General features: G+C 38.7%; 1 protein-coding gene across 3 annotated transcripts in view; it reads right to left on the reverse strand.

The window, feature by feature from the left end:
- Positions 1–26,694, reverse strand: part of ITCH (itchy E3 ubiquitin protein ligase) — a 112,406-nt gene that overhangs the window by 68,101 nt on the left and 17,611 nt on the right. For all 3 annotated transcript variants that reach the window (XM_029220110.1, XM_029220109.1, XM_029220108.1), the window contains one exon: positions 2,883–2,973. In XM_029220110.1, coding sequence (XP_029075943.1) covers positions 2,883–2,952 — 70 coding nt within the window. In that variant the 5' untranslated portion in view covers positions 2,953–2,973. The remainder of the gene's footprint in view (positions 1–2,882; positions 2,974–26,694) is intronic.

The following is a 26,694-nucleotide window of genomic DNA, read 5'->3' on the forward strand; positions in this document are numbered from 1 at the left end:
TTTTTTTAATAAATTTATTTATTTATTTACTTATTTTTGGCTGTGTTGGATGTTCATTGCTGCACGTGGGCTTACTCTAGTTGCGGCAAGTGGGGACGACTCTTTCCTCCAGTGCACAGGCTTCTCACTGCAGTGGCTTCTCTTGTTGTGGAGCACGGGCTCTAGGAGCATGGAATTCAGTAGTTGTGGCACACAGGCTCAATAGTTGTGGCTCGCGGGCTCTAGAGCACAGGCTCAGTAGCTGTGGCAAACGGGCTTAGCTGCTCTGCAGCATGTGGGATCTTCCCAGACTAGGGACCAAACCCATGTCCCCTGCATTCGCAGGCAGATTCTTAACCACTGTGCCACCAGGGAAGTCCTCTACTTTTAAATAGTAGCAATGCTTCAAGCACTACCTCCTTTCACAGTAACTCTAGTCAAATATTGATCTCTCTTTCCTGACCAAAGTCATTTTCTCTTCACACCATTACCATATACCATGGCATTTATACTTAACACTTGCATATTTATGCCTTCCTTGAATTTTGGAAGATGTTGAAGAGCTTAGCAAAAAAAAAAAAAAAAAAAAAACTATGCTAATCCATTAACGCAGACTAAAAAATACAATGTCAATTAAGGAGATTTGTGCAAAAAAACTTAGTTCTGAGGTTTCTAGCACCAAAAGCAAAGAAGTAAACAATGAATTATGAAGGACACTTGATTCTAGTCAACTTGGCACTTTATTGTTCATTATCTGATGTTCTCCATTTGTCCCATATCTAATGATATTTTTGCTAAATATGCAAATAGCTTTTATCCATAATTCATGGTGTTTGTTTTTGTTAAAATGTTTTTGCCCTATACTTGTACATTCTCAGGATTTTTAGACCCAAGATTAAAAAGCTTATAAATGGCTAAGAATTATGTCTTCTTGAGGACATAATGCATTTAGGCATTAAATGTTTTTCTTACTATGACAGTAATGATAGCAAATAAGATAGTTTATGCAAAGAAAAGGCTAAAGGAATATAAACCTATTTATCTGGGGATTGAGATGATAAATAATAAGATAAGGACTCCTCACTTTACTATTTTACTCAGTTTTTAAAAATAAAAAGCATGTATATTACTTATGTAACCTGAAAAGTTGAAACAATCTATCAGAAATTCTTTAAATCAAAGGTTTTAACAATAAGCTGCCCCAAAAAAGAAGTCTTAAGAAGCCTGGCCCAATGTAAATCAGCTACTCAGAGTAGCTTGAGAATGGGGAGGGGAGAAACAATTAGAATCTGAGAAATATTAATATCTTTCACTGAGAATCAGACATTGCTAAGGAAAGAGACTGGAGTTAGTGAAAGAATTCCCAAGAATAAATTCTAACATGCTTTCAACTTAAAGTGTTATTTCTTTATAACTCAATCACTTTTAGGTTTTGAGGAGGACAATAATTAGACAGTATATGACCTCATATTCATAACCTAGAAGTGGATATAAGCCAGGTATAGTAAAAACTAAAATAATCAATAAATGCCATTAAATTAAAGGGAGAGAGTCTAGGGTTCCATTGTGTGATAGACACATGCATGTCTGAAGAAAACCCAGTGCCTCACTTTGGCTAGTGCAAGTAGCTTCTATTGATATATAAAGACCTACAAAGAGATCATATGGAGCCTGTAAAACGTCTTAGCCCAGTTTTAAAGAAATTCAATACCATAGCCAAGGAGAAGCACTGAAGGTTTCTGAGCAGGAATGAACAAATCAGTAGGCATTTTAAGAACATTAATCTGAAAGTGATACACTTGATTAGTATGGTTAGAGGAAGAAACAAAGAGATATTAGGAAAGTAACAACAGCAACCAAAATATTTAATAGGCATTTCTCCAAAAAACATATACAAATGGCCAATAAGCACATGAAAAGATGCTCATCATCATTTAACCATCAGAGAAATGCAACTCAAACCCATAATGAGATAGCTCACATCCATTAGGATGTCTCTAATCAAAAAGATAAGCATTGCAAGGACGCTTACAAAATTGTAACCCTCATACATGACTGGTGGGAATATAAAGTGGTGTGGTTGCTTTGAAAAATAATTTGGAATTCCTCACAAAGCTAAACATGGATATTACGTGACCCAGTGATTCTACTCCAGAAAGTAGAAGGTATATACTCAAGAAAACTGAAAACATACATCTTCACAAAAACTTACATACAGACGTTCATAGCATTATTCATAATAGCCAAAAAGTGGAACCAACCCAAACATCCATCAGCTGATAAATGGATAAAGTATGTCCACACATGGAATAGTATTTGGCAATAAAAAGAAATTAGATACTAATACATGCTACAACATGGCTGAACCTTGAAAACATTATTATGATAAGTGAAAAAAGTCAGAGACAAAGGCCACACATTTTATGAGTCTATTTATATGAGAGATCCAAAATAGGCAAAGCTATAGAGACAAAAATAGTTAGCTAGGGCTGAAGGTGGTTGGGGAATATGGGGCAGGGGTTTCTTTCTGCAGTGGTGAAAATGTTCTAAAATTGACTGGTGTTGGTTGCACAACTCTGAGAATGTACTAACAATCATTGACTTCTAAATGGGTAAACTGTATGGTATGTGAATTATCTCAACAAAGCTAATAAAATCCAAATGAAAACAAAAAACAATAGCAATTGCCGAAGCATGTTTAATGGAAAAAACAAACAAACCCAAATCCTATACTATACCCAAGAATATCCTGAAATCAAAATGTAATTTTTACATATCTAAACATTATGTTCATTCATTCATTCAGAACCTGATACGTCACAGCCACTAAAGATTTTAAGATTTGTTTCTTTTTATCTTGGGAGTGGGGGGGAAGTAAAGCAGTAGATCTTTTTAAGACTTACCAGTTATCTGAAGTTGTGATTTCATGGTCAGGCTACCCATTGAACCAAGCTGTGATCCACTGTCAGACATAACACCAACAGGACGGCAAACCTGAACAGGGCCAAGGAAACACTATAAACATCAAAAATTCCCACTTGAAAAATATGTAAATAGTGCTAGCCAGGCCATTTCCATGTCCCACTGAAGGCCACACAATAACCAGTGGTCTTCACATTGCTAAATATAATTTTCAATTCTAGTATCCATCCTGCATTAACCTATCAGCAAAATCTGACATGATCATTCCTTCTTCCATGGTTTTTCTTCCTTTTAGTTCCCAAGACACATTCTCTAGGTTTATGTCCTACATTACTGATTGTTCCTTCTTAGACTCCTTTGATGATTCCTTCTCTTCTCTCCACCCTCTTAATACTAGAAAGTCCTAGGGCTCAGTTCTTGTTTCCCTCTTCTCTCATCGCTCCATACTCATTTCCTCAAGGATATCATCCACTGTTATGGCTTTAAATATCATCTATATATCAACAAGTCCCAACTTTATATTTCTATTACAGACTTCACTCCTGAATTCTAGACAACTTCACTTGGGTATCTAAAAGACACTCTGAACTTAACAGATCCAAAATGGAACTCCTGATGTTCTCTGTAAACTATCTCAGTTGATGGCAATTTCATTCTTTCAGCAGCTCAAGCCAAAAACCTTGGAGTCATCCTTGACTCCTTTCTTTTATATTTCCTTTCCAACCCGCTGGCAAATTCTGATGTCTCTATTTGTAAAATATATCTAGAATCTAGACATTTCTCACCACCTCTACCACCAATCTGTTCAGACCCACCTCTGACAGCCATTTTTTTCCTAAATTATGCCCCTCTCCTAGATTAACCTAAAAGGTCTCCCTTTTTCCACCCTTGTCTAGCCTTAGTACCTATTCTTAACACAACCTGGATGATTCTTTTAAAATGTTAAAAAACTTTCAAAACCTTCCCATTTTACTCAGAGTAAAAGCCTGAATCCTGAAAGACCCTATATGATACATGCTTCCACTGCTCCCTACTTCCTGATCTTATTTCCCTGCTACTCTCCTCCCCTACTCAGGCACATACTTCCCTATTATTCTTGAAATATGCCAGCACATTCTTGCCTTTAGACGTTCATTCTACTTGTCTTCTTCACAATATTAACAGTCTGCTCCACATCTGATGATCATTTTCTTCTCCTATAAACTATGTGACCTTCTAACATACTAAGTAATTTACTTGGTAATTATGTTTATTGGTTTTGACTCCCTAAGCTAGAATATAAACTCCATGTGAATGGGGGATCGTTTTGCTTTGTTCACTGATGAAACCCAGAAGCCCAAAACAGGGCCTGTGGCTACTGAATTATACTAAATGAACACCTCTAACATATCTTCTTCAGCCAATAATAATGGAAGAGTTAATCCCCCTGTGGAAAGGGCATGATTCGTATACAATAAAAAAGATTTTATAACAAAGTCAGAACACTTGGGTTTGATTCCTGGCTACAACACTCACTATATGATACTATTTGAGTCATATAACTTCTCTAGGTCCCAGTTTCCTGTCAGAGAAATGGGGATAATACCACCTCTACCTCACAGGGCTTTTGTAAGACTGAATGATTATATCTGTGGGGAAAAAAATGCTCTGTGAATGTTTATTATTTATCATTAATACTCTTTGAATTTATTTGTTTGTTTATTTATGGCTGCGTTGGGTCTTTGTTGTTGTGCGCAGGCTTTCTCTGGTTGTGGCGAGCAGGGGCTACTCTTCATTGCGGTGCGCAGGCTTCTCACTGCGATGGCTACTCCGGTTGCAGAGCATGGGCTCTAGGTGCATGGGCTTCAGTATTTGTGGTTCACGGGATCCAGAGTACAGGCTCAGTAGTTGTGGCACACAGGCTTAGTTCCTCTGCGGCATATGGGATCTTCCCAGACCAGGGCTCAAACCTGTGCCCCCTGCATTGGCAGGCAGATTCTTAACCACTGCACCACCAAGGAAGTCCCTAAATATGTTTTTAAAATAACCTGTTCTTAGGCTTTCGGGGACTTGATAAAAATTTTAAGAATATTTTGAGTGGGTCAAAGTAAAGATTAAACTCAAGCAAAATTTACTCAGCACTCACTAGTTGCCAGGTCCCATGTAAGAAATATACAAATACAATAAGGCAAAATTAGGCTTCCGTTCCCTGGCGGTCCAGTGGTTAGGACATCATGATTCCAATGCAGGGGGCGTGGGCTCGATCCCTAGTCGGGGAACTAAGATCCCACATTCCACAGGGCAACTAAGCCTGTGAGCTCTAGAGCCTGCGTGCCACAACTGGAGAGCCTGAGAGCCACAACTACTGAGCCCACACCACAACTAGAGAGCCCCATGTGCCACAACTACAGAGCCTGCGTGCCACAACTTGAGGAGCCTGTATGCCGCAAGGAACAGCCTGCACTCCGCAATAAAAGATAGCACAGGCCACAATGAAGATTGTGCAACTAAGACCCAATGCAGCCAAATAAATAAAATAAATATCAAAAAAATCATGTATGTACTGATACATATTAGTTTTATATAATCAAAATTACTTAAGTATTTTAAATCCCTAAGAACAAAAAAATACCATTTGTAAAGACAAACTATAGAAACCTAAGTATCAACTGGCAACCAGTTAAATAAATAACATACTCATACCACAGAATACTATGCAGCTATCAAAACAACTTACTAATGACTGAAATGGAATGATTCCAAGAACATTTTTTTTAAGTTACAGAATATATATAATGTGATGGTATTTTTTCAAACAAAAACAAAGTATATATTCTTGTAGGTAAATATACTTATAAACAAAAGCAGAAAAAGTATACATCCCTAACTGTTTATAGTGGTTACCTTTGTGGAGAAGGGGAGAGGGTCTGTGTACTAAAGGAGGTGGTCATGGGGAACTTTGGTTTTGTATGTATTGCTTTAGTTTTTAAAAAGAAAATGTGTAGCCTACTTGTACACTTTGAAAAACAGGCAAGACAGAGTAGATTGAGAATCTACACTTCAAGTCCCATCTTCTCCCCTGAGCTCCAGACTCTTAGGTCTAACCATTATTTATAACTGCCTGCATGGTTAAAATGACTAAACTGAGGAGACTTCCCTGGTGGCGCAGTGGTTAAGAATCCACCTGCCAACGCACAGGACACGGGTTCGGGCCCTGGTCCAGGAAGATCCCACATGCCATGAAGCAACTAAGCCCCTGCGCCACAACTACTGAGCCTGCGTGCCACAACTACTGAAGCTCACACACCTAGAACCCACTCACTGCAACCAAGAGTAGCCCCTGCTCGATGCAACCAGAGAAAGCCTGCACGTAGCAACAAAGACCCACCACAGCCAAAAAAAAAAAAAGACTAAATTGAAACTCTCCCTGGCCTCAATAGCACCACCATCCATCCAGTTTCACAAGCCAAAGCTGTGGGCATTATCTTTCCCTCATTACCAAGTTCTAAAGATACTACCTGCAAAATATACCCTGCTATATACCTTAAAATATATGATTATTTTTCTCCTCTTCTTAACCATCTTAGTCCAAGCCACAAACACCCATCCCTTCCCTGTCAACAAATTACTACAAGTCACTAAATTGGTCTCTCTGCTTCTGCACCTGCTCCCTCTCCCTCCCACCACCCATTCTCCACACAGCAACTAGGGTACTCTTTTAAACACGAAAGTTAGATCATGCTCTACTCTGCTTAAACATTCAATAATTGCCTATCTCACCTAAAATTGAATCCAAATTCCTCACCCTGGCTTACAGAAGTCCCACTACATTCCATCCATGACCTACTTTCTTGACTTCTCCTCATATCATTCTCTCCCTTACCCACTGCAAATATGGATTTCTTTATATTTCTTAAACACACTAAGGTCATTCCAGACTTACAGGCTTTACACTAACTGTTCCCTCTGCTCGGAATGTTTTTCCCTCTTACCTTTAAATAGCTAACATCTTATATTCAGGTCTCAAGTTAATACTCAAATACTCAGAGAGGTCTTCCCTGACTACTCAATCTAATGTAGCCATCCTATTACTTTCTATCACACCGCTGAAATTTTTCTGATTAAATTTTTTACTGACTATAAGGTCCACAAAGGTAGGCAACCTTGTCTGCCTTGCTAATCAGTGTCTAGAATATTCCACAGTTGTTGTTGTTTTTTTAATTAACTAATGTCCACAATTTATATTTAGGTCCACTCTTTGTGAACCTTATACAGTCCTATGGATTTGTTATTGTTGTTTTGTTTTTTGGGGGGGTTTTTTTGCGGTACGCGGGCCTCTCACTGTTGTGGCCTCTCCCGTTGCAGAGCACAGGCTCTGGACGCGCAGACTCAGCGGCCATGGCTCACGGGCCCAGCCGCTCCGCGGCATGTGGGATCTTCCCGGACCGGGGCACGAACCCGTGTCCCCTGCATCGGCAGGCGGACTCTCAACCACTGCGCCACCAGGGAAGCCCCCTGTCCTATGGATTTTGACAAACACATAACTGCCATGTATCCACTATTATAGTATCACACAGAATAATCTCACAACCCTAAAACTCCCCTGTGCTTCACCTACTCATCCCTCTTCCCTCACTAAGAACCTCTGGCAACCACTTATCTATTTACTGTTTCTGTAATTTTGCCTCTTCCAGAATGTCAGATAGGTAGAAGCACACAATTTAGAGCCTCAGCCTGGCTTCTTTCACTCAGCAGTATGATTAAAGTTTCCTCCATATCTTTTCAGAGCTTGGCAGCTTTTTTTTAAATTGCTGAGTAATATTTCATGTGTGTTTATTCCACAGTATATACATTTGCTTACTGAAGGATATATTAGTTGCTTCCAGTTTTTGGCAATTATGAATAAAGCTGCTATAAGTATTCATGTTCAGGTTCCTTGTGGATATAAGTTTTCGACTCAATTGGGTAAACAGGACTACAATTACTGGATGATAAGGGTAAACCTATGTTTTAGCTCTGCCAAATGGTTTTCCAAAGTAGCTGTACCATTCTGCATTCCTATTAGGATTGAAGTAGAATTTCTACTGCTTTATATCCTCACAAGCATTTGCTATTGTTAGTTTTTTGGAATTTAGCCAGTCTAACAGGTGTACAATGACGTTTCACCATTGGCCTAGTTTGTAATTCCCATATGACATACGACGTTGAGCCTCTTTTCATATGCTTATTTACCATCTATGTACACTGGTAAGATATCTGTTCAGATATTCTGCTCATTTATTATTTGTTTTCTTGCTGTCGCATTTTAAGAGTTCTTTGTATATTTTAAATATAAGTCCTTAATGTGTTTTGCAAATATTTTCTCACAGCCTATGGCTTCTCTTTTCATTCTCTTAACAGTGTAAAGGTTTCACCAATTCCCACATGTGAGTGAGTGCGGTGAGTAGGTTCCCCACACCAACAAGCAATTCTCCAACACCAGCTAAGTGTCCTACAATTTAATAAAAATCAGAGAAGAAATAAATATAGCATGTTTTTAAATATCAAAAAAAACTATTAGAAATAAACAAATACACTAAGTTGCAGAGTAAAAATATCAATATACAAGTCTGTTCTATCCACTAACAATGAATCATCAAAAAACAATTAACAAAAAAATCTCATTTACAATTGCAACAAAAAGAATACCTAGGAATAAATTTAACCAAGTAGGTGAAAGACCTGTACACTGAAAACTTTAAGACATTCTTGGAAGAAATTTAAGACAACACAAAAAAATGTAAAGGTATTCGTGCTCAGGGACTGGAAAAATTAACATTTTTAAATGTCCGTATTACCTAAAGCAATCTACAGAACCAATGCAATCCCTATCAAAATCCCAATGACATTTTTCACAGAAATAGAACAACAACAACAACAAAATCCTAAAATCTGTAAGGAGCAAGAAAAGGCCCCAAATAGCCAAAGCAATCCTGAGTGGGGGGAAAAAACCCAAAGCTCGAAGTATCATTCACTCTGATTTCAAATTATATTACAAAGCTATAGTAATCAAAACAGCATGGTATTGGCAGAAAAAGTGACATAGATCAATGGAACAGAATTGAGAATTCAGAAATAAACACACATATGGACAATTAATTTACAAAACAAGAACAAAGAACATAAAGTGGAGAAAGTATAGTCTCTTCAATAAATGAGGTTGGGAAAACTGGACAGTTAACAGGCAAAAGAATGAAACTAGACCACTATCTTACACCATACACAACGTCAACTCAAAAGGGATTAAGGACTTGAATGTAAGACCTGAAACCATAAAACTCCTAGAAGAAAACACACATCAGTCTTAGCAATATCTTTCTGGATATGTCTCCTCAGGCAAGGCAAACAAAAGCAAAAATAAACAAATGGGACTACATCAAACTAAAAAGCTTCTGCACAGCAAAGGAAACCATCAACAAAATGAAAATTCAACCTACCTACTCAGAGAAGATATTTGCAAATCATATCCAATAAGGAGTTAATATTCAAAATACATAAAGAACAACCAAAAAATAAACCACCCGATTAAGAATGGGCAGAGGAGGTGAACAGACCCTTTCCCAAAGACACACAGATAGGGAACAGGGACACGAAAAGATATTCAACATTACTAAGTATTATGGAAATGCAAATCAAAACCACAAATGAGTTATCACCTCATACCATTAGAATAACTATTATCAAAAAGGCAAGAAATTGGGCTTCCCTGGTGGCGCAGTGGTTGAGAGTCCGCCTGCCGATGCAGGGGACACGGGTTCGTGCCCTGGTCGTGGAAGATCCCACATGCCGCGGAGCGGCTGGGCCCGTGAGCCATGGCTGCTGAGCCTGCGCATCCGGAGCCTGTACTCCGCAACGGGAGAGGCCACAACAGTGAGAGGCCCGCATACCGCAGGAAAAAAAAAATTATATATATATATATATATATATATATATATATATATATATATATAAAATAAGTCAGCAAAGTTGTAAGATATAAGATCAACATACAAAAGCCAATGTAATTCTATACAGTAGCAATGAAAAATCTGAAAGTGAAATTAAGAATTCCATTTACAATAGTATAATAAAATACTTAGGAAAATTCAACAAAAGAAGTGTAAAACTAAAAATTAAAGAGGACCTAGAGACGTCCCTGGTGGCACAGTGGTTAAGAATCCACCTGCCAATGCAGGGGACATGGGTTCAATCCCTGGTCCGGGAAGATCCCACATGCCACGGAGCAACGAAGCCCGTGCACCACAACTACTGAGTCTGCGCTCTAGAGTGTGCGAGCCACAACTACTGAAGCCCACACGCGTAGAGCCCGTAAGCCGCAACAAGAGAAGCCACTGCAATGAGAAGCCCAAGCACCACAACAAAGAGCAGCCCCCGCTCGCTGCAACTAGAGAAAGCCCATGCGCAGCAACGAAGACTCAACGCAGCGCCCCCCCCAAAATAAAGATGACCTAGATGAATATAAAGTCATCCAATGTTCGTGGATTAGAAGACTTGACATTGTTAAGATGGTAATAGTCCCCCAAATGATCTACAGATTAACCCCCAAATGATCTACAAATTAAACACAATCATTATCAAAATCCCAACTGCCTGTTTGCAGAAATTCACAAGCTGATTCCAAACTTCATATGGAAATACAAAGGACCAGGAATAGTCAAAACAATCTCAAAAAAGAACAAGGTCAGAGGACTCACACTTCCCAATTTCAAAACTTACTACAAGGCTACAGTAATCAAGACAGTGTGTTATTGGTATAAGCACAGATATACAGATTAATGGAATAGAATTGAGTTCAGAAATAAGCCCAAATATCTATGACCAACTGATTTTTGACAAGGGTACTAAGACAAACTTCTCAACAAATGGTCCTGGAACTAATGGATATTCATGTGCAAGAGATCCCTACCTCACAACCATGGACAAAAATTAACTCACACTAGATCACACACCTAAACGCAAGAGCTAAAACTAAAAATTTGGTAGAAGAAAACAGGTATAATTCTATGTGACGCTGCATTAGATAGACAATGGTTTCTTAGCTATAACACCAAAACCAACAACATTAAAAACTGGATATAAATCAAAATTTTAAACTCTTGTGTTTCAAAAACACCATCAAGAAAGTGAGAAGCCCACCCACAAAATGGGAGAAAATCTTTGTAAATCATATATCCAATATAAGTATCTAGAATATATAAAGAGCTTTTACAACTCAACACAAAAAGACAGATGACTACAAAATTGTCTAAAGGACTGAAACGGCATTCCTCCAAGGAAGATATACAAATGACCGATAAGCACATGAAAAGGTGCTAAACATCATTAGCCAGAGACATGCAAATAAAAACCACAATGAGATACCCACTTTACACCTACTAGGAGAGCTATTCAAAATGATAAGTAACAAGTGTTGACAAGGATATGAAGAACCCTCACACATTGCTAGTAAAAATGTAAAGTAGTGCAGCTGCAGTGAAATAAAGTTTTATGGTTCCTCAAAATAGGTAATAGGTAATTCTACTCCTAGGTATATTCCCAAGAGAAACGAAAACATATGTCCACACAAAAACTTGAACATAACTGTTTACAGCAGCATTATTCATAATAGCCAGAAACAGAAACACCACAAATGTCCATCAACTAATGAACAAATAAAATGTGGTATATCCATACAATAAAAAGAAATTCAGCAATAAAAAGAAATGAAGCACTCGTTAAATGTTATACCAGGGATAAACCTTGAAATATTATGCTAAGTGAAAGAAGCCAGTCACAAAAGACAATATATTTTATGGTTCCATTTATATGAAATGCCCAAAGTAGACAAATCTACAGAGATGGTAAGTCAATTATTAGCTGCCTAGGGCTAGGGCTGAGTGGATGTAGATTGAGAGTGACAGCTAAGGGGGCACCGGGATTATTTGGGGGGCAATGATGTTTTCAAATCGATTGTGGTGATGGACGCACAGCTCTGAATATACTAAAAGCTACTGAATTGTACATTTTAAATAGGTATACTGTATGGTATGTGAACTATATCTCAATAAAGGTGTTTAAAACAAGAAACAAAATTTAGAGGAAAAATTTTTTCTAGACTAAAATATTTTACTACCAATGGACCTTTACTAGAAGAATGTCTAAAGGATGTACCTGAAGAATAAGTAGAATGATCCTCAAAGGAAGCTCTGCAACTCAAGATATAAAAGTGACTAAGGAAGTGGTAAACATTAGGTAAATCTAAAATATACAAAACATGGGACTTCCCTGGTGGTCCAGCAGGTAAGACTCCACACTCCCAATGCAGGGGGCCCAGGTCCGATCCCTGGTCAGGGAACTAGATCTCACATGCATGCTGCAACTAAGAATCTACATGCCACAACTAAGAAGGCTGATGCCGCAACTAAGAGCCCGCATGCCGCAACTAAAGATCGCACAAAGAAGATCCCGCATGCCACAACTAAGACCCGGCGCAGCCTAAATAAATAATTTTTAATAAAGAATTTAAAAAATAAAATACACAAAACAATGTCTTATTTGGGGATTTAAAAATACAAAGCTAAAATACTGAATAACAGCATTAAAGTCAGGAACGGAGGTAACTGGAGGTAATTGTTCCAAGATCCTTGTATTGTTCAGGCCAAGGCAAAGATACTGATCAGTTTTGTGAAGTTAATATGCAAGTCAAAATTTCAGGGAATTCCCTGGAGGTCCAGTGCTTAAGATTGTGCTTTCATTGCCCTGGGGGCATGGGTTCGATCCCTGGTCAGGGAACTAAGATAGCACAAGCCACGCGGCAAACAATCAATCAATCAATCAATTAAAACAATTTCAAAGAGAAGCAGTAAAAAAATAAAAACAGTGCACAAATTCCAAATCACTACCAAGAAAAAAATATTTGAGGGAAAAATGTATGAATCCAAGTAAACAAAAAGGAAAAAAAAGTATGTGGGGAAAGGACTTTCACAAGAAGACGATAGATTACACATGTGCATCTGAATCCCCTTTCAAATTTCCCCTAAACTCTGGTGAAGAAATTTTAAAAATTAAAAAAGTAATAATAGTAATAAAGGTCAGGAAAAAGAGAAGTAGAGGTAACAACAAACAAGTACAATAACTTCAGTAAGCTACAAAGCAGATGGACCAATGCTATTTGACAGCACACTCAATAAAGCAGACTCCTGTCCTATGCTGGCAACAGGGAAAAGCCAAGAACCAAGATGGTTTGTTTACTTGCAGTGCCTCCAAGAGAAGATACCAGTCAATTTTGGAAGTAGGAAGTAAAGTTGGGACACAGAAGCAGAATTGGTTGAAAGCTGCTTACCAAGCATTTTGATTCCTAAATCCCCTACTTGACACCAAAAGGCTCAGGTCTGTTTTTTTTTTTTCCCTCAAGCATCTCTGCAATGGAAGATGCCAGGCACAGCTGAAGGCTGAAGAACAGTATCAAGAACACAAGATTTAAAGGAACATATGCAAACGGAATGACTAAATTCCCATCCTTTTTTCCCACTAGGCTCCCAGCTCACTGTAGCCAAGACTTAACCACCCAGGCAGGAGATAGGACAAGCCTTACCAAGTTCCCCAAACAGTCCACCAGGTAACCCTATAGTGAGGTTCTCAGTTAATAAGCCCTCTCCTCTCTACATGCACTCACAGCCCCCAGTCTGCCCACATCCTTAAACATGATAAAGTTGTGGAAAGCTTCTATCAAGAAAAGTGATGCCAAAGAAAAGCAAAATATATTAATATCCTCAGAGAGATGAAAAGATAGAATATTCATTAAACAAAAACAGAGTGCCATTAAAAAAAAAATTTAGGGTAAAGAAGTAACTATCATGAAAACTCTCCCCAACACCAGTTTGGTCAGCTCTTGAGCAGTGTGAAATTGCAAGATCTGTACACAGATTTCAGTTTGTCAGAGCACTGGAATTGGGAATCAACTGATACCTGCACTGCCAGGCTGACAAAATAACTTGGTTGCCATGGCTATGCTGTAATCTTGAATAATTTTGCAGCTTTAAACTACTTTTCGGTCCTTGTGAGGACTGACTAGCAACATGTCCTGTTTTTCCTTTTGAAACCTGACTATGCAGTTGAGTTTTCCATTCTTTAATTTCATAAACAACTTTACATTAACCTCCCATTACCTAAAAAACCTTGCAATTTGGGAGAGTCTAATTAATATAATTTCCATGGGAATTCCCTGGTGGTCCCGTGGTTAGGACTTGGCGCTTTCACTGCCATGGCCTGGGTTCAAAAAATTTCCAAATACACTATGGGTAGATTCTGAATGACTGATGTGGTCAGTCACCTAGTTAACAAAGCCCAATATATAGTATTAAGTAAGCACTATCACGTGCACTTTAGTTATTAGATCAAAGAATGTCTTCAATCTGCTGCTCTGCAGTTTTTCTGTAAAGGGCCAGAGAGTAAATATTTCACAGTTGTGGGCCGTATGATCTCTGTCACAACTGCTCAACTGCCACTGTAGTGTGACAGTGGTCACAGACAACACATAAAATGTATTTTTATTCCAATAACACTTTATTTATAAAAACAGGCAGAGAGCCAGATTCCTCCCACGGGTCATAGTTTGCTAACACCTGCTCTCAAGCATCAATGTGAAAAACGATAACATCCTACATACATCACACCATGATGGCTTAAAACTGGGAAATACGGAAGAGGCAAAATTTCTTAAGACATTAGAATAAAACAGTTGGATATGGGTGGAATATCTTTTAAATTTTTTTAATTAAAAAAAAATTAAACATCTTCCTCTTTATCCCCATTACTATTCCCTTCATTTGGCTCTCCCTGTACTATCGTACTCATTTCAGTATTTCTCTTTGCCTTACCCCAATCTGTCCACACAGTGTTGTCAAAGGATTTTTAAAATGAACTTTCTATACCTCTGATGACCTGCCATGATCCTGGCTTGCCTATTCTCGTACTTCACATACCATTCTCCCACACAGACCCCATGCTCCAATCACACAGAAGTGAAGTTCATTCCCCAAAATGTCATCTGTTTAATACTTCTGTGATTTATTTATCCTGTTCCTTCTCTTCAAACTTTGCCCCGCAATTTCCCTAAATTCCCAGTGATCTGGTCTTCTCTTATCCGTCAACATTCTGCTCAAGCATCTCATCTGGTAGCCTCCCCTAAACTTCAAAGCAGAAATAATTAATTTCTTCTTCTAGTCTACCCTATAGCATGTATTCCAAGAGATATTATAACACAGTAATTAAATGTGCAGGCTTTGGAGTCAAATAAATCTAGATCCACATCTCAGCACCATTACTTAAGCAAATTATTGAATTACTTTCTTCATCCATACAACAGGGATAACTTAATTGTAGTTTCGGTTTAAAGGCTGAGATAATACCTGTAAAGTCATATAGAAAGGCTTAAACCCAGTTAAGTGTTCAACAGCTGTCTCTTATTATCTGTTTGCAAATCCCCCTCACCTTTCAAACTGTCTTCTTGAGGTCAAGGCAATTCATCTTTACATCACTAGAACCTTACAGAGTATCTTAAGTATATTAATAGTAAGCTCTCAAATATATGTTGAATCAAAATAAACATGAAAAAGTTATTATACTCAAAATGAATTTTTCTCTAACTCCTTGAATGTAGGATAACTTTCTTACTGAGACATTAAGACTTAAAAATATCGATTACAATCCAAACCACTCACCATCTTCCAGCATTTCTCCAAATAAATGGGAGCACTAGTAACCTATACATAAGAGCCTCTTTGTGAATAAGTGAGGTAATAAAGGGTAATTTTGCTGTTGTTGTTGTTGTTCTTAGGTCTATGATGACAATATAAAGGCAGCCAACAAATATACTCTGCAGAAAGCTTCCCGTCATAATAGCAAACAGCACAGACTTACAAAGAGGGCTTCTGCCTGCCTAGAAATTAAAATGCGAGGGAGAGCCATAATAATCAGAATTACAGAAAACTGACACTGTACTCTATTTTTTTTTTTAATATTTATTTATTTAGGCTGTGCCATGTCTTAGTTGCCGGCAAGCCGTATCTACTTCTTAGTTGTAGCATGCGGACTTCTTAGTTGCAGCATGCACGTGGGATCTAGTTCCCTGACCAGTGATCAAACCTGGGCCCCCTGCATTGGGGAAGTCCCGACACAGAGTCTTACCCTCTGGACCACCAGGGAAGTCCTGACACTGTACTCTCTATATGTAAAAATTTCCTCACATGAGTAAGGAAGTACAAGTGGTAGTAAATAATTTTGACTTTGTGGGGAGGGGAAATTCAGACAAGATGACCCAGAAGACAATCACTTGTGGGTGAAAAGACAACAGGAAGAGACTAGGGGACTTCCTCAAGTTTAGTCAACTAACAGGTCACAGAGGAGAAATTAGCACAACAGAAAAAGAATTGAGTATAAAAATCAACAAAAGGGGCACCAAGCCCTAGCTCTGCTGTTACATTAGAAACAAAACTTGTAATTTACAGGCAATGTGAATGTCTTCACAGAAAACCCAAAAGACTACATAATAACCTAGAAAACTGACCAGCACCATGGACAAAGTGAAAAGTAGAAAAGCTTTTAAGTGAAAAAAGGCAAAAAATTTTACCTCAAAAGCCAACTAGGGCTTCCCTGGTGGCTCAGTGGCTGAGAGTCCGCCTGCCGATGCAGGGGACACGGGTTTGTGCCCCGGTCTGGGAAGATCCCACATGCTGTGGAGCGGCTGGGCCCGTGAGCCATGGCCACTGAGCCTGCACGTCTGGAGCCTGTGCTCCGCAGTGGGAGAGGCCAGAACAGTGAGAGGCTCGCGTACCGCAAAAAAAAAAAAAAAAAAAAAAAGCCAACTAGTTTGGGGTAACTATACAAACTTGTGAACATAAAACATATTCATGACAACGCAACACAAAGAGCAAAAAACAAAACACAGGGAATTCCCTGGTGGTCCAGTGGTTAGGACTCCATGCTTCCACTGCAGGGGACACAGGTTCAATTCCTGGTTGGGGAACTAATATCCTGCAAGCTGTGCAGTGAGGAAAAAAACAACAAAAAACCAAAAATCATAACCAGGGTTGGCACCCTTGGAATTCAGATGGAGTTGAGAAAGAAAAAAATATATTAAAAAATTTGAACTCTTGGTCAGTTAGAAGTCAACAGGAATAAACCAGGAGTATACTAGGCAAACCATGAGATACAGTCACCCTAGGTATGCGTGACAGGTATGGAAATTTAAACTGCTAAAATAGCGGTATAAAGGAGAGAAAGTATTAAATTCAGGAGGCTGCTATAAATCACAAGCATCATAATAACAAAAAATAATTAGTCTGTTGAATAATCACATGCTGTAAACAGTTTTAAAGAACTCTACATGTGGTAACTCATTTAATAGACTCTCCCTGTAGTGGGCTGAATAGTGGTTCCCAAAAAGATATGTCTACATCCTATTCCCTGAAACCAATGAATGTGACTTTATTTGGAAAAAAGTGTCTTTACAGATATAATTAAGAATCTTGGTACTTCTCTGGCAGTCCAGTGGTTAAGACTCCACGCTGCCAATGCAGGGGGCATGGCTTCCATCCCTGGTCGGGAAACTAAGATCCCACATGCCGGGTGGCAGAGGGGAAAAAAATAATAACAATCTCAAGATAAGATCATCCTGGATTATCCAGGTGGACCCTAAATCCAATGACAACTGTCCTTATAAGAGACACAGAGGAGAGAAGAGGGCCATATGAAGACAGGCAGAGATTAGAATCATGCAGCCACAAGCCAAGGAATATCTGGAGCCACGAGAAGCTGGAAAAGGCAAGGAAGAATTCTCTCCTAGAGCTCTGGACAGAACGGGGCCCTTCTGACACCTTGATTTCAGACTTGTGGCCTCTGGAACCGTGAGAAAAAAGGTTTCTGTTATTTTAAAGTAGTTTTTAAAAAAATTTATTTTTTATATTTTTGTGTCGGGTCTTAGTTGCGGCATACAGGATCTGTTGCTGTGGCGCTGACTTCTCTCCACTTGTGGTGTGCGGGTTTCCTCTTCTCTAGTTGTGGCGGACAGGCTCCAGAGCACGTGGGCTCTAGGTGCCCCTCGGCATGTGGGGCCTTAGTTTCCTGACCAGGGATGGAACCCGCGTCCCCTGCATTGGAAGGCAGATTCTATACCACTGGACCACGAGGGAAGTCCCAAGTTTGTTATTTTAAGATGCTAAGTTTGTGGTAATTTGTTACAGTAGTCACAGGAAATTAATACACTCCCTCTAAGGTAGATATTATTACACCCATTTCATTTTAATGATGAAACAGGCACAGAAATGTTAAGTAATCTAATAAACCAGATTTTCAGATAGAAATAAAAAATATTAAAATGTAATAAAAAACAGGAACAGGAAATACTATTTGGAGACTTGTCATGGGGACTGAGTTTCCCAGCAAAATTCAGCTCAGCTTAATAATGAAGGAATGAAAGAATCATCATTTTAGAACCTCTAATGTAAATAACTGAGCCAGGCAAGAACAGATGTTAGCATTTAAAAAAAAATAAATTTATTTATTTATTTTTGGCTGCTTTGGGTCTTCGTTGCTGCGTGCGGACTTTCTCTAGTTGCAGTGATCGGGGCTACTCTTCGTTGTGGTGTGCGGGCTTCTCATTGCAGTGGCTTCTCTTGTTGCGGAGCATGGGCTCCAGGCGCACGGGATTCAGTAGTTTTGGCTCGGGGGCTCTAGAGCACAGGCTCAGTGGTTGTGGCGCATGGGCTTCGTTGCTCCACAGCATGTGGGATCTTCCCAGACCAGGGATCAAACCTGTGTTCCCTGCATTGGCAGGTGGATTCTTAACCACTGCGCCACCAGGGAAGTCCCCGAATTTTAAAATATGTCTACAAACTATTTGACACTCCTCCCTGACAAAGATGGAACCTAATATCCCATGCCTTTTGAATGTAGGCCAGATTTAGTGACTCTCTTCTAATGAACAGAATGTGGCAGGAAGTGACAATATGCAACTTCAGAGACTGTATCATTAAAGGCAATGCCACAGCACACAATGTATAAAAATGCATTTTGTGATATCAGTAACTGAAATCGGTGGTAGCAAAGCAGTAAAGGCGCAGTTTTTGAATGTCATTGAAATTAAGCTATTATAAATTAGAGTATTATAACTTTAGGATGTTAAATGTAATTCCCATGGTAACCACAGAGAAAATTGTTATAGAATATACACAAAAGGAAATGAAAAAATAAAAATGTTTCACTACAAAATACAAACTAAACACAATAACAGTCATGAAGGAAATGAGGGTCAAAAAAACTATAAGGCATATAGAAAACAAACAGTAAAATGAGCAAGTCAGTCCTCCTTTCTCAGTAATTACATACAAATGGATTAAACTCTCCAATCAAAAGACAGATTGGCAGAATGGATTTAAAACATGATCTAATTGAGAATTCCCTGGTGGTCCAATGGTTAGGACTCCATGCTTTCACTGCCAAGGGCCCGGGTTCAATCCCTGGTCAGGGAGCTAAGATCCCACAAGCCGCACGGTGTGGCTAAAAAAAGATAAAACTTAATAAAAATAAAACATGATCTAATTATATGCTGTCTACAAGAGACTTACATTAGATCCAAAGACACCAACAGGTTGAAAGTGAAAGGATGGAAAAAGATACTCTATGTAAACAGTACCCAAAAGGGAGAAGTGACTATACTAATGTCACTTTAAAGTCCATAAAATGGACTTTAAATCAAAAAAGGTTATAAGAGACAAAGGGCATAATTTATTAAAAAGATCCAATACAGCAAGAATATAACAATAATTATAAACATTTATGTACCTAATAACAGACCATCCAAATATATGAAGCAAAAACACATATTTAAAGGGAGAGGGAATTCCCTGATGGTCCAGCGGTTAGGACTCCACACTTTCACTGCTGAGGGTGCGTGTTTAAACCCTGGTTGGGGAACTAAGACCCCGCAAGCTGCACAGTGTGGCCAAGTTAAAAAAAATTTTTTTCAATAAATAAATAAAGGGAGAAACAGACATTTCTCAGCATATTAAAAGGATTATATGCCATGACCACATGGGACTTATTCCTGGGATGCAAGGATGGTTAAACATATGAAAATCAACTGATGTAATGCACATTAACAGAATGAAGGGAAAAAAAACACATGATTGTCTCAACTGATGGGAGGAAAAGTACCTAACAAAATTCAACACCCTTTCATGACAAAAAAAAAAAAAAAAAAAAAAATTAGGAATAGAAGGGACCCACCTCAACATAATAAAGCCCATATATGAAAAACCCACAGCTGACATCATACCCAACAGTGAAAGAATGAAAGCTTCTCCTCTAAGATCAAGAACAAGGGCAAGGATGGCCACTCTCAACACTTCTATTCAATACAGTACTGGAAGTCCAAGCCAGAGCAATTAGGCAAGAAGAAGAAAAAGTATACACCTTGGAAAGGGAGTAAAAAATTCTGTTTGATGATGATATCTTACATGTAAAAAACCCTAAAGATTCCACACGCAAAAACTATTAATACTAATAAATGAATTTCAGCAAGTAGTAAGATATAAAAAATCAACACGAATGAATTGCATTTCTATACACTATCAATCTGAATAGGAAATTAACAATTTCATTTACTAACAGCATCAAAAATAATAAGACACTCAGGAATTAACTTAGCCAATGAGGTAAAAGACTTGTAACCTGAAAACTACAAAACACTGCTGAAAGAAATTAACAGACACACAAATAAATGGAAAGACATCCTGTGTTTATGTACTGGAAGTCTAAATATTGTTAAGATGTCAATACTACCCAAAGCAATCTACAGATTCAATGCAATCCCATCAAAATCTTAATGATGTTTCCTTCAGAAATAGAAAATCCATCCTAAAATTCATATGGAATCTCAAGGGACCCTAAATAGCAAAAAGAACCTTGAAAAGGAACAACGAAGTTGGAGAACTCACATTTCTGATTTCAAAACTTAGTACAAAGCTACAATAATCAAAACAGTGTGGCATAAATACAGACATATAGACTTAATCTATTGGAATAGAGAGCTCAGAAATAAATTCTTACATATATAGCAAAATGATTCTTCCCCCCAACCCCCCTCTCCCACACCATTCCCTGGCAAAATGATTTTTGACATGGTGCCAAGACCTTTCAATGGGGAAAGGACAGTCTTTTCAACAAACAATTCTGCGAAAACTGGATATCCACTTGCAAAACAATGTTAGACTGTTACCTACCACCACTTACAAAAACCGAAAAAAAGAGCCCACCTGCTGCAACTAAGAAGCCCACGTGCCACAACTAAAGAGTTGGTGAGTCACAACTAAGGAGCCTGCCTGCTGCAACTAAGGAGCCCACCTGCTGCAACTAAGGAGGCCACCTGCCACAACTAAGGAGCCCACCTGCCACAACTAAGACCTGGTACAACCAAATAAATAATAAATAATATTTTTTTTAAAAAAAAGGGTCAAAGACTTGGATGCAAGAAAGACCTAAAACTATAAACTTTTAGAAATAGAGCAAAAGCTTCACAATACTGGATTTGGTAACGATTTTTATATGACACCAAAGGCACAGGTAAACAACAACAACAAAAATAGACAAACTGGACTTCATGAAAATTTAAAACATGTCCAAAGGGCACTATCAAAAGAGTGAAAAGGCAACCTACAAAATGGAAGAAATTATTTTCAAATCATTCATCTAAGGGATTAATATCCAGAATATACAGAGAACTCCTCACTCAACAACAAAAAAACCAAGTCAATTCAAAAATGGACAAAAGATTTTAATAGACATTTCTCCAAAGAAGAATGGCCATTAAGTACATGAAAAGATACTTAACACCACCATGCCACAAATCAAAACCACAATGAGATACCACCTCACACCCATTAGGATGGTTATTACCAAAAAAACCCCCAGAAAATAACAAAATGTTGTCAAGAATGTGGAGAAACTAGAACCCTTGTGCATACTGGTAGGAATGTAAAACAGTAAGCTGCTGTGGGAAACAGTATAGCATTTCCTAAAAAATTTTTAAACGGAATTACCATATGATCCAGCAATTTCACTTCTTGGTATATACCCCCCAAAAATGGAAAGCAAGGTCTTGAAGAGGTATTTGTACATAGCAGCTGCATTATTCATTATGCCTAAAATGTGAAAGCAATCCAAGTGTCCATTAACAGATGAATGGATAAGCAAAATGTGGTAAATACATACAATGGATTATTATTCAGGCTCAAAAAGGAAGGAAATTCTGACATGTGCTACTATGTGGATGAACCTTAAGGACACACTTTGTTAAGTGAAATAGCCAGCCACAAAAAGATGATTCTGCTCATATGAGGTACCAAGAGTAGTCAAAATCAGAGACAGAAAGCAGAATGAACGGTGGTTAACTGGACTCACAGGAGGAGGAAATGGGGAGTTACTGTTGATTGGGTACAGTTTCAATTTTGCAAGATGAAAAGAGATCTGGGGGTGGATGGTGGTGATGACTGCACAATGATATGAATGTACTTAATACCACTGAAACATATACACTTAAAAATGATTACTATGGTAAATTTATTATCGTGTGTACTCTACCACAGTTTTTTTAAAAAAATGCAATGCCACTTGCTCTTTTGGGTTACTTGTTCTCAGGGAAACAAGCTATGTGGCAAGGAACTGAGGCCTCCTGCCAAGAGCCAGCACCAACCTGCCAGCCACATGAGAAAGACACCTTAGAGGCTAATTCTCCAGCCCTAGTAGTCTTCAGATAACTGCAGCCTCAGCCAACATCTTGACTGTGACCTCAAGAGATCCAGGGTCAGACCCATCCAGCTAAGCCACTTTTGAATTTCTGTCCCACAGAAACCATGTAAGATAAAAAGTTTGTTATTTTAAGCAGCTAAATTTTGGGATAATTTGTTATGTACCAATAGATAACTAATACAATAGTAAAACCAATGGATGAAAGGGTATTAGAAAACAGGATATTTATATGGCCTCACAGTATTACACCACATATTACTTACTAATTACAAAGTGAAAAGTATACGATTATTATGGAGATCTTATAGTATCACATTAACCAAGTAAATAAACTTACCGACATCGTTAGAGTGACATTCCACCATTGATGTGCCACCCAATATAATGAAAAAAAAGAGTATACGATATCACGTAGGCTAGTATTATTGCCCCCAAAATGTCTGACCTGAATCTAATAATGAGAAAATAATTATATCCAAAATACATGACACTCTACCAGTTACCTGGCCTAAACTCTTAAAAAATTAACACTGAAAAACTAAAAAGGCAAGGGAATTCCCTGGCAGTCCAGTGGTCAGGAAGCGGCACTTTCACTGCCAGGGCCCGGGTTCAATCTCTGGTTGGGGAACTAAAATCCTGCAAGCTGCACTGCGTGGCAAAAAAAAAAGAAGAAAAACTAAAGAGGCAAAAGGACTGTTCTAGATCAAGACACTAAAAAGACAAAACAACTAAATGTGTGAACCTTGACTGGATCCTATATGTAGGGACAAAAACACCAAAGACTTTCGGTGATAACTGGGAAAATCTGAATATATTAGATGACATTATGGAATTGTTAATTTTCTTAGAAATACTAACACATACTATCGTGGTCCTACAGGAAAATATCCTTTTTCTTGGGAGAAGTAACGTAAAGGTGTTCAGGGGTGAAGTATCATGATGGTTGCAAATGACTTTCTCATGGTTCAGCAAAATTAAAAGTACATCTAGAGAAAAAGTAAATGTGGCAAGAGGTCAATATAACCAAGGTGTTTACAGGTATTCACTATACTATTTTTTTCCAACTTTTCTGTCGATTTTTTTCAAAATAAAGAACTGATTAAAAAAAATAAAATAAAGAGTACCCTATCACAATGAGATACCACGACGCTCCTATTAGAGTAACAAACAAGAAAATACTGACAATATCAAGGGCTGGCAAGGATGCAAAGCATCCTCATGTACTGCTGGTTGAAACGCAAAATGGTACATCCAATTTGGACAACGTTTTGCCCATTTTTTATAAAATTCAACACATTTACCACATGACCCAACAATCCCATTCCTAGGTATTTACCTTAGAGTAGGGGTTCTCAATCAGAGGCTGTTTTGTCCTCTGGGACTTTTTTTTTTTTTTTTAACAATGGTGGGGGCGGGTGCTATTGTTATCTAGTGGGCAGAAGCCAGGGATGTTGTTAAACGTCCTACAGTGTGAAGGATGGCCCTCCACAACGAAGAATTATCCAAACCAACATGTCATAGTGCCAAGACTGAGAAACCTTGCCTACAGAAATAAAAACATATGTCCATATAAAATCTGTACAAGAATGTTTACAGCAGCTCTATTCACAATTACAAGATATGTGAAACAACTAAATCTCCCTCAATAGGTAAATCGATAAACTGCGGTACATTCATACACTGGAATACTACTCAGCAATAAATGTTTTTTAAAAAATGCAACAACTTGGAGGAATCTCAAAGGAATCATACTGATTGAAACCCAGTCTCAAAAAGTTTACATATGTACTATTCCATTTACGTGACAGTCTCCAAAAGACAAAACTAAAGGAATGAAGAACAAATTTGTGGCTGCCAGGGATTCCCTGGTGGCGCAGTGGTTGAGAGTCCGCCTGCCGATACAGGGGACACGGGTTTGTGCCCCAGTCCGGAAAGATCCCACATGCCGCGAAGCGGCTGGGCCCGTGAGCCATGGCTGCTGAGCCTGCGCGTCCGGAGCCTGTGCTCCGCAACGGGAGAGGCCACAACAGTGAGAGGCCAGTGTACCGCAAAAAAAAAAAAAAAAATTTGTGGCTGCCAGAGGTTAACTGAGGGTGGATATGACTACAAAAATACAGAACACGGGAGGTTTTTGGTGTGATGAAGTTGTTCTGTATCCTGATTGTGGTATTAGTTACTAGAATCAATAAATGTATTAAAATTCACACAACTGTACACCCAAAAAAAGCCAATCTTACTGTATGATGAATTTTTAAAACATTAAAAATTTTAAAGGCTACATATTCTGGGTACTGGGTTGAATACCGTCTCCCCCAAAATTTATGTCCACCTGGAACCCCGAATTTGACTTTACTTGGTCTTATAGGATCTTTGCAAATGTAATCAAGTTAAGATGAAGTTATACGGGATCAGGGTAAAGATGGAAACACAGACTGGAGAGATGTACACACAAGACAAGGAATGCCAGCAACCATCAGAAGCATTGAACAGATTCTCCCTCTGAGAGGTTCCAACTCCAGTGATGCCTTATTTTGGCCTTTTAGACTCCTAAAACTTGAAAAAATAAAGTTGTGTTGTTTTAAACTGCCCAGTTTGTGGTAATTTGTTACAGCAGTCCTAGGAAACTAACATACTCTATGATTCTATTTACGTGACATTCTGGAAAAGGCAAAACTATTGGGACAGAAAACACATCAATGCTTCCTAAGGAATGACTACAAAAGAGCACAAGTAAAGATTCCAAGTGTTTATCAAAATTCAAAGACGTGTATACCTAAAAAGAATGAATTTTATTATGTGTAGGTTACATCTCAACAAACCTGTCTATAAAAAGCATATTCCCAATGTGAATGACAAAAAGTGCTCTTAAAATAGTTTCTACAACAAAAAGGAAAAAAAAATTAACATTAGATCTCCTACGTATCTTGCAGAGATCTCTCGAGGACACATTCTTCCTTTCTAGTATCTCTCTTCTACCTCTACATCTCACAGCTAGATTAACCTATCTTTTTTTTAATATAAATTCATTTATTTATTTAGCTGCGTTGGGTCTTCGTTGCTGCGCGTGGGCTTTCTCTAGTTGTGGCGAGCGAGGGCTACTCTTTGTTGCGGTGTGCAGGCTTCTCATTGCAGTGGTTTCTCTTGTTGCGGAGCATGGGCTCTAGGCGTGCGGGCTTCAGTAGTTGTGGCTCGCAGGCTCTAGAGTGCAGGCTCAGTAGCTGTGGCGCAAGAGCTTAGTTACTCCGCGGCATGTGGGATCTTCCCAGACCAGGGCTTGAACCCGTGGTTCCTTGCATTAGCAGGCGGATTTTTAACCACTGCACCACCAGGGAAGTCCCTTCACAATCAAATACAGTGATGCAGAGCCTATATCTTCACCTAGTAAACCACTGACTTGAACCAATGAAGATATCAGTTTGAATCTAAAATCTAGCACAATATTAAAATAATCTATTACTTATTAGTCTGTCAGTTACAAAGAAACTTAAAATAGGGCCAGTTCTTAACACTTTTATATCATTTATTTTGAGTAATGTTTACTATCACACTAGAAAAATGTGACAGAATGTCTACATTGCCAGCAATAAAAACTAACCTTGGGACTTCCCTGGTGGTCCAGTAGTAAAGAATCCGCCTTAGGGACTTCCCTGGTGGTGCAGTGGTTAAGAATCCGCCTGCCAGTGCAGGGGACATGGGTTCAAGCCCTGCTCCGGGAAGATCCCACATGCCACAGAGCAACTAAGCCCATGCACCACAACTACTGAGCCTGCACTCTAGAGCCTGTGAGCCACAACTACTGAGCCCGAGCGCCACAACTACTGAAGTTCGCGCACCTAGAGCCCATGCTCTGCAACAAGCCACCCAATGAGAAACCCGTGAACTGCAACGAAGAGCAGCCCCCACTCGCCGCAACTAGAGAAAAAGCCTGCGTGCAGCAACAAAGACCCAAGGCAGCCAAAAATAAAAATAAATTAATTAATTAAAATTATT

The sequence above is a fragment of the Monodon monoceros genome, unplaced genomic scaffold (assembly GCF_005190385.1).
Source record: "Monodon monoceros isolate NGI ecotype Baffin Bay Population unplaced genomic scaffold, NGI_Narwhal_1 Super_Scaffold_13, whole genome shotgun sequence".
Taxonomy (NCBI): Eukaryota; Metazoa; Chordata; class Mammalia; order Artiodactyla; family Monodontidae; genus Monodon; species Monodon monoceros.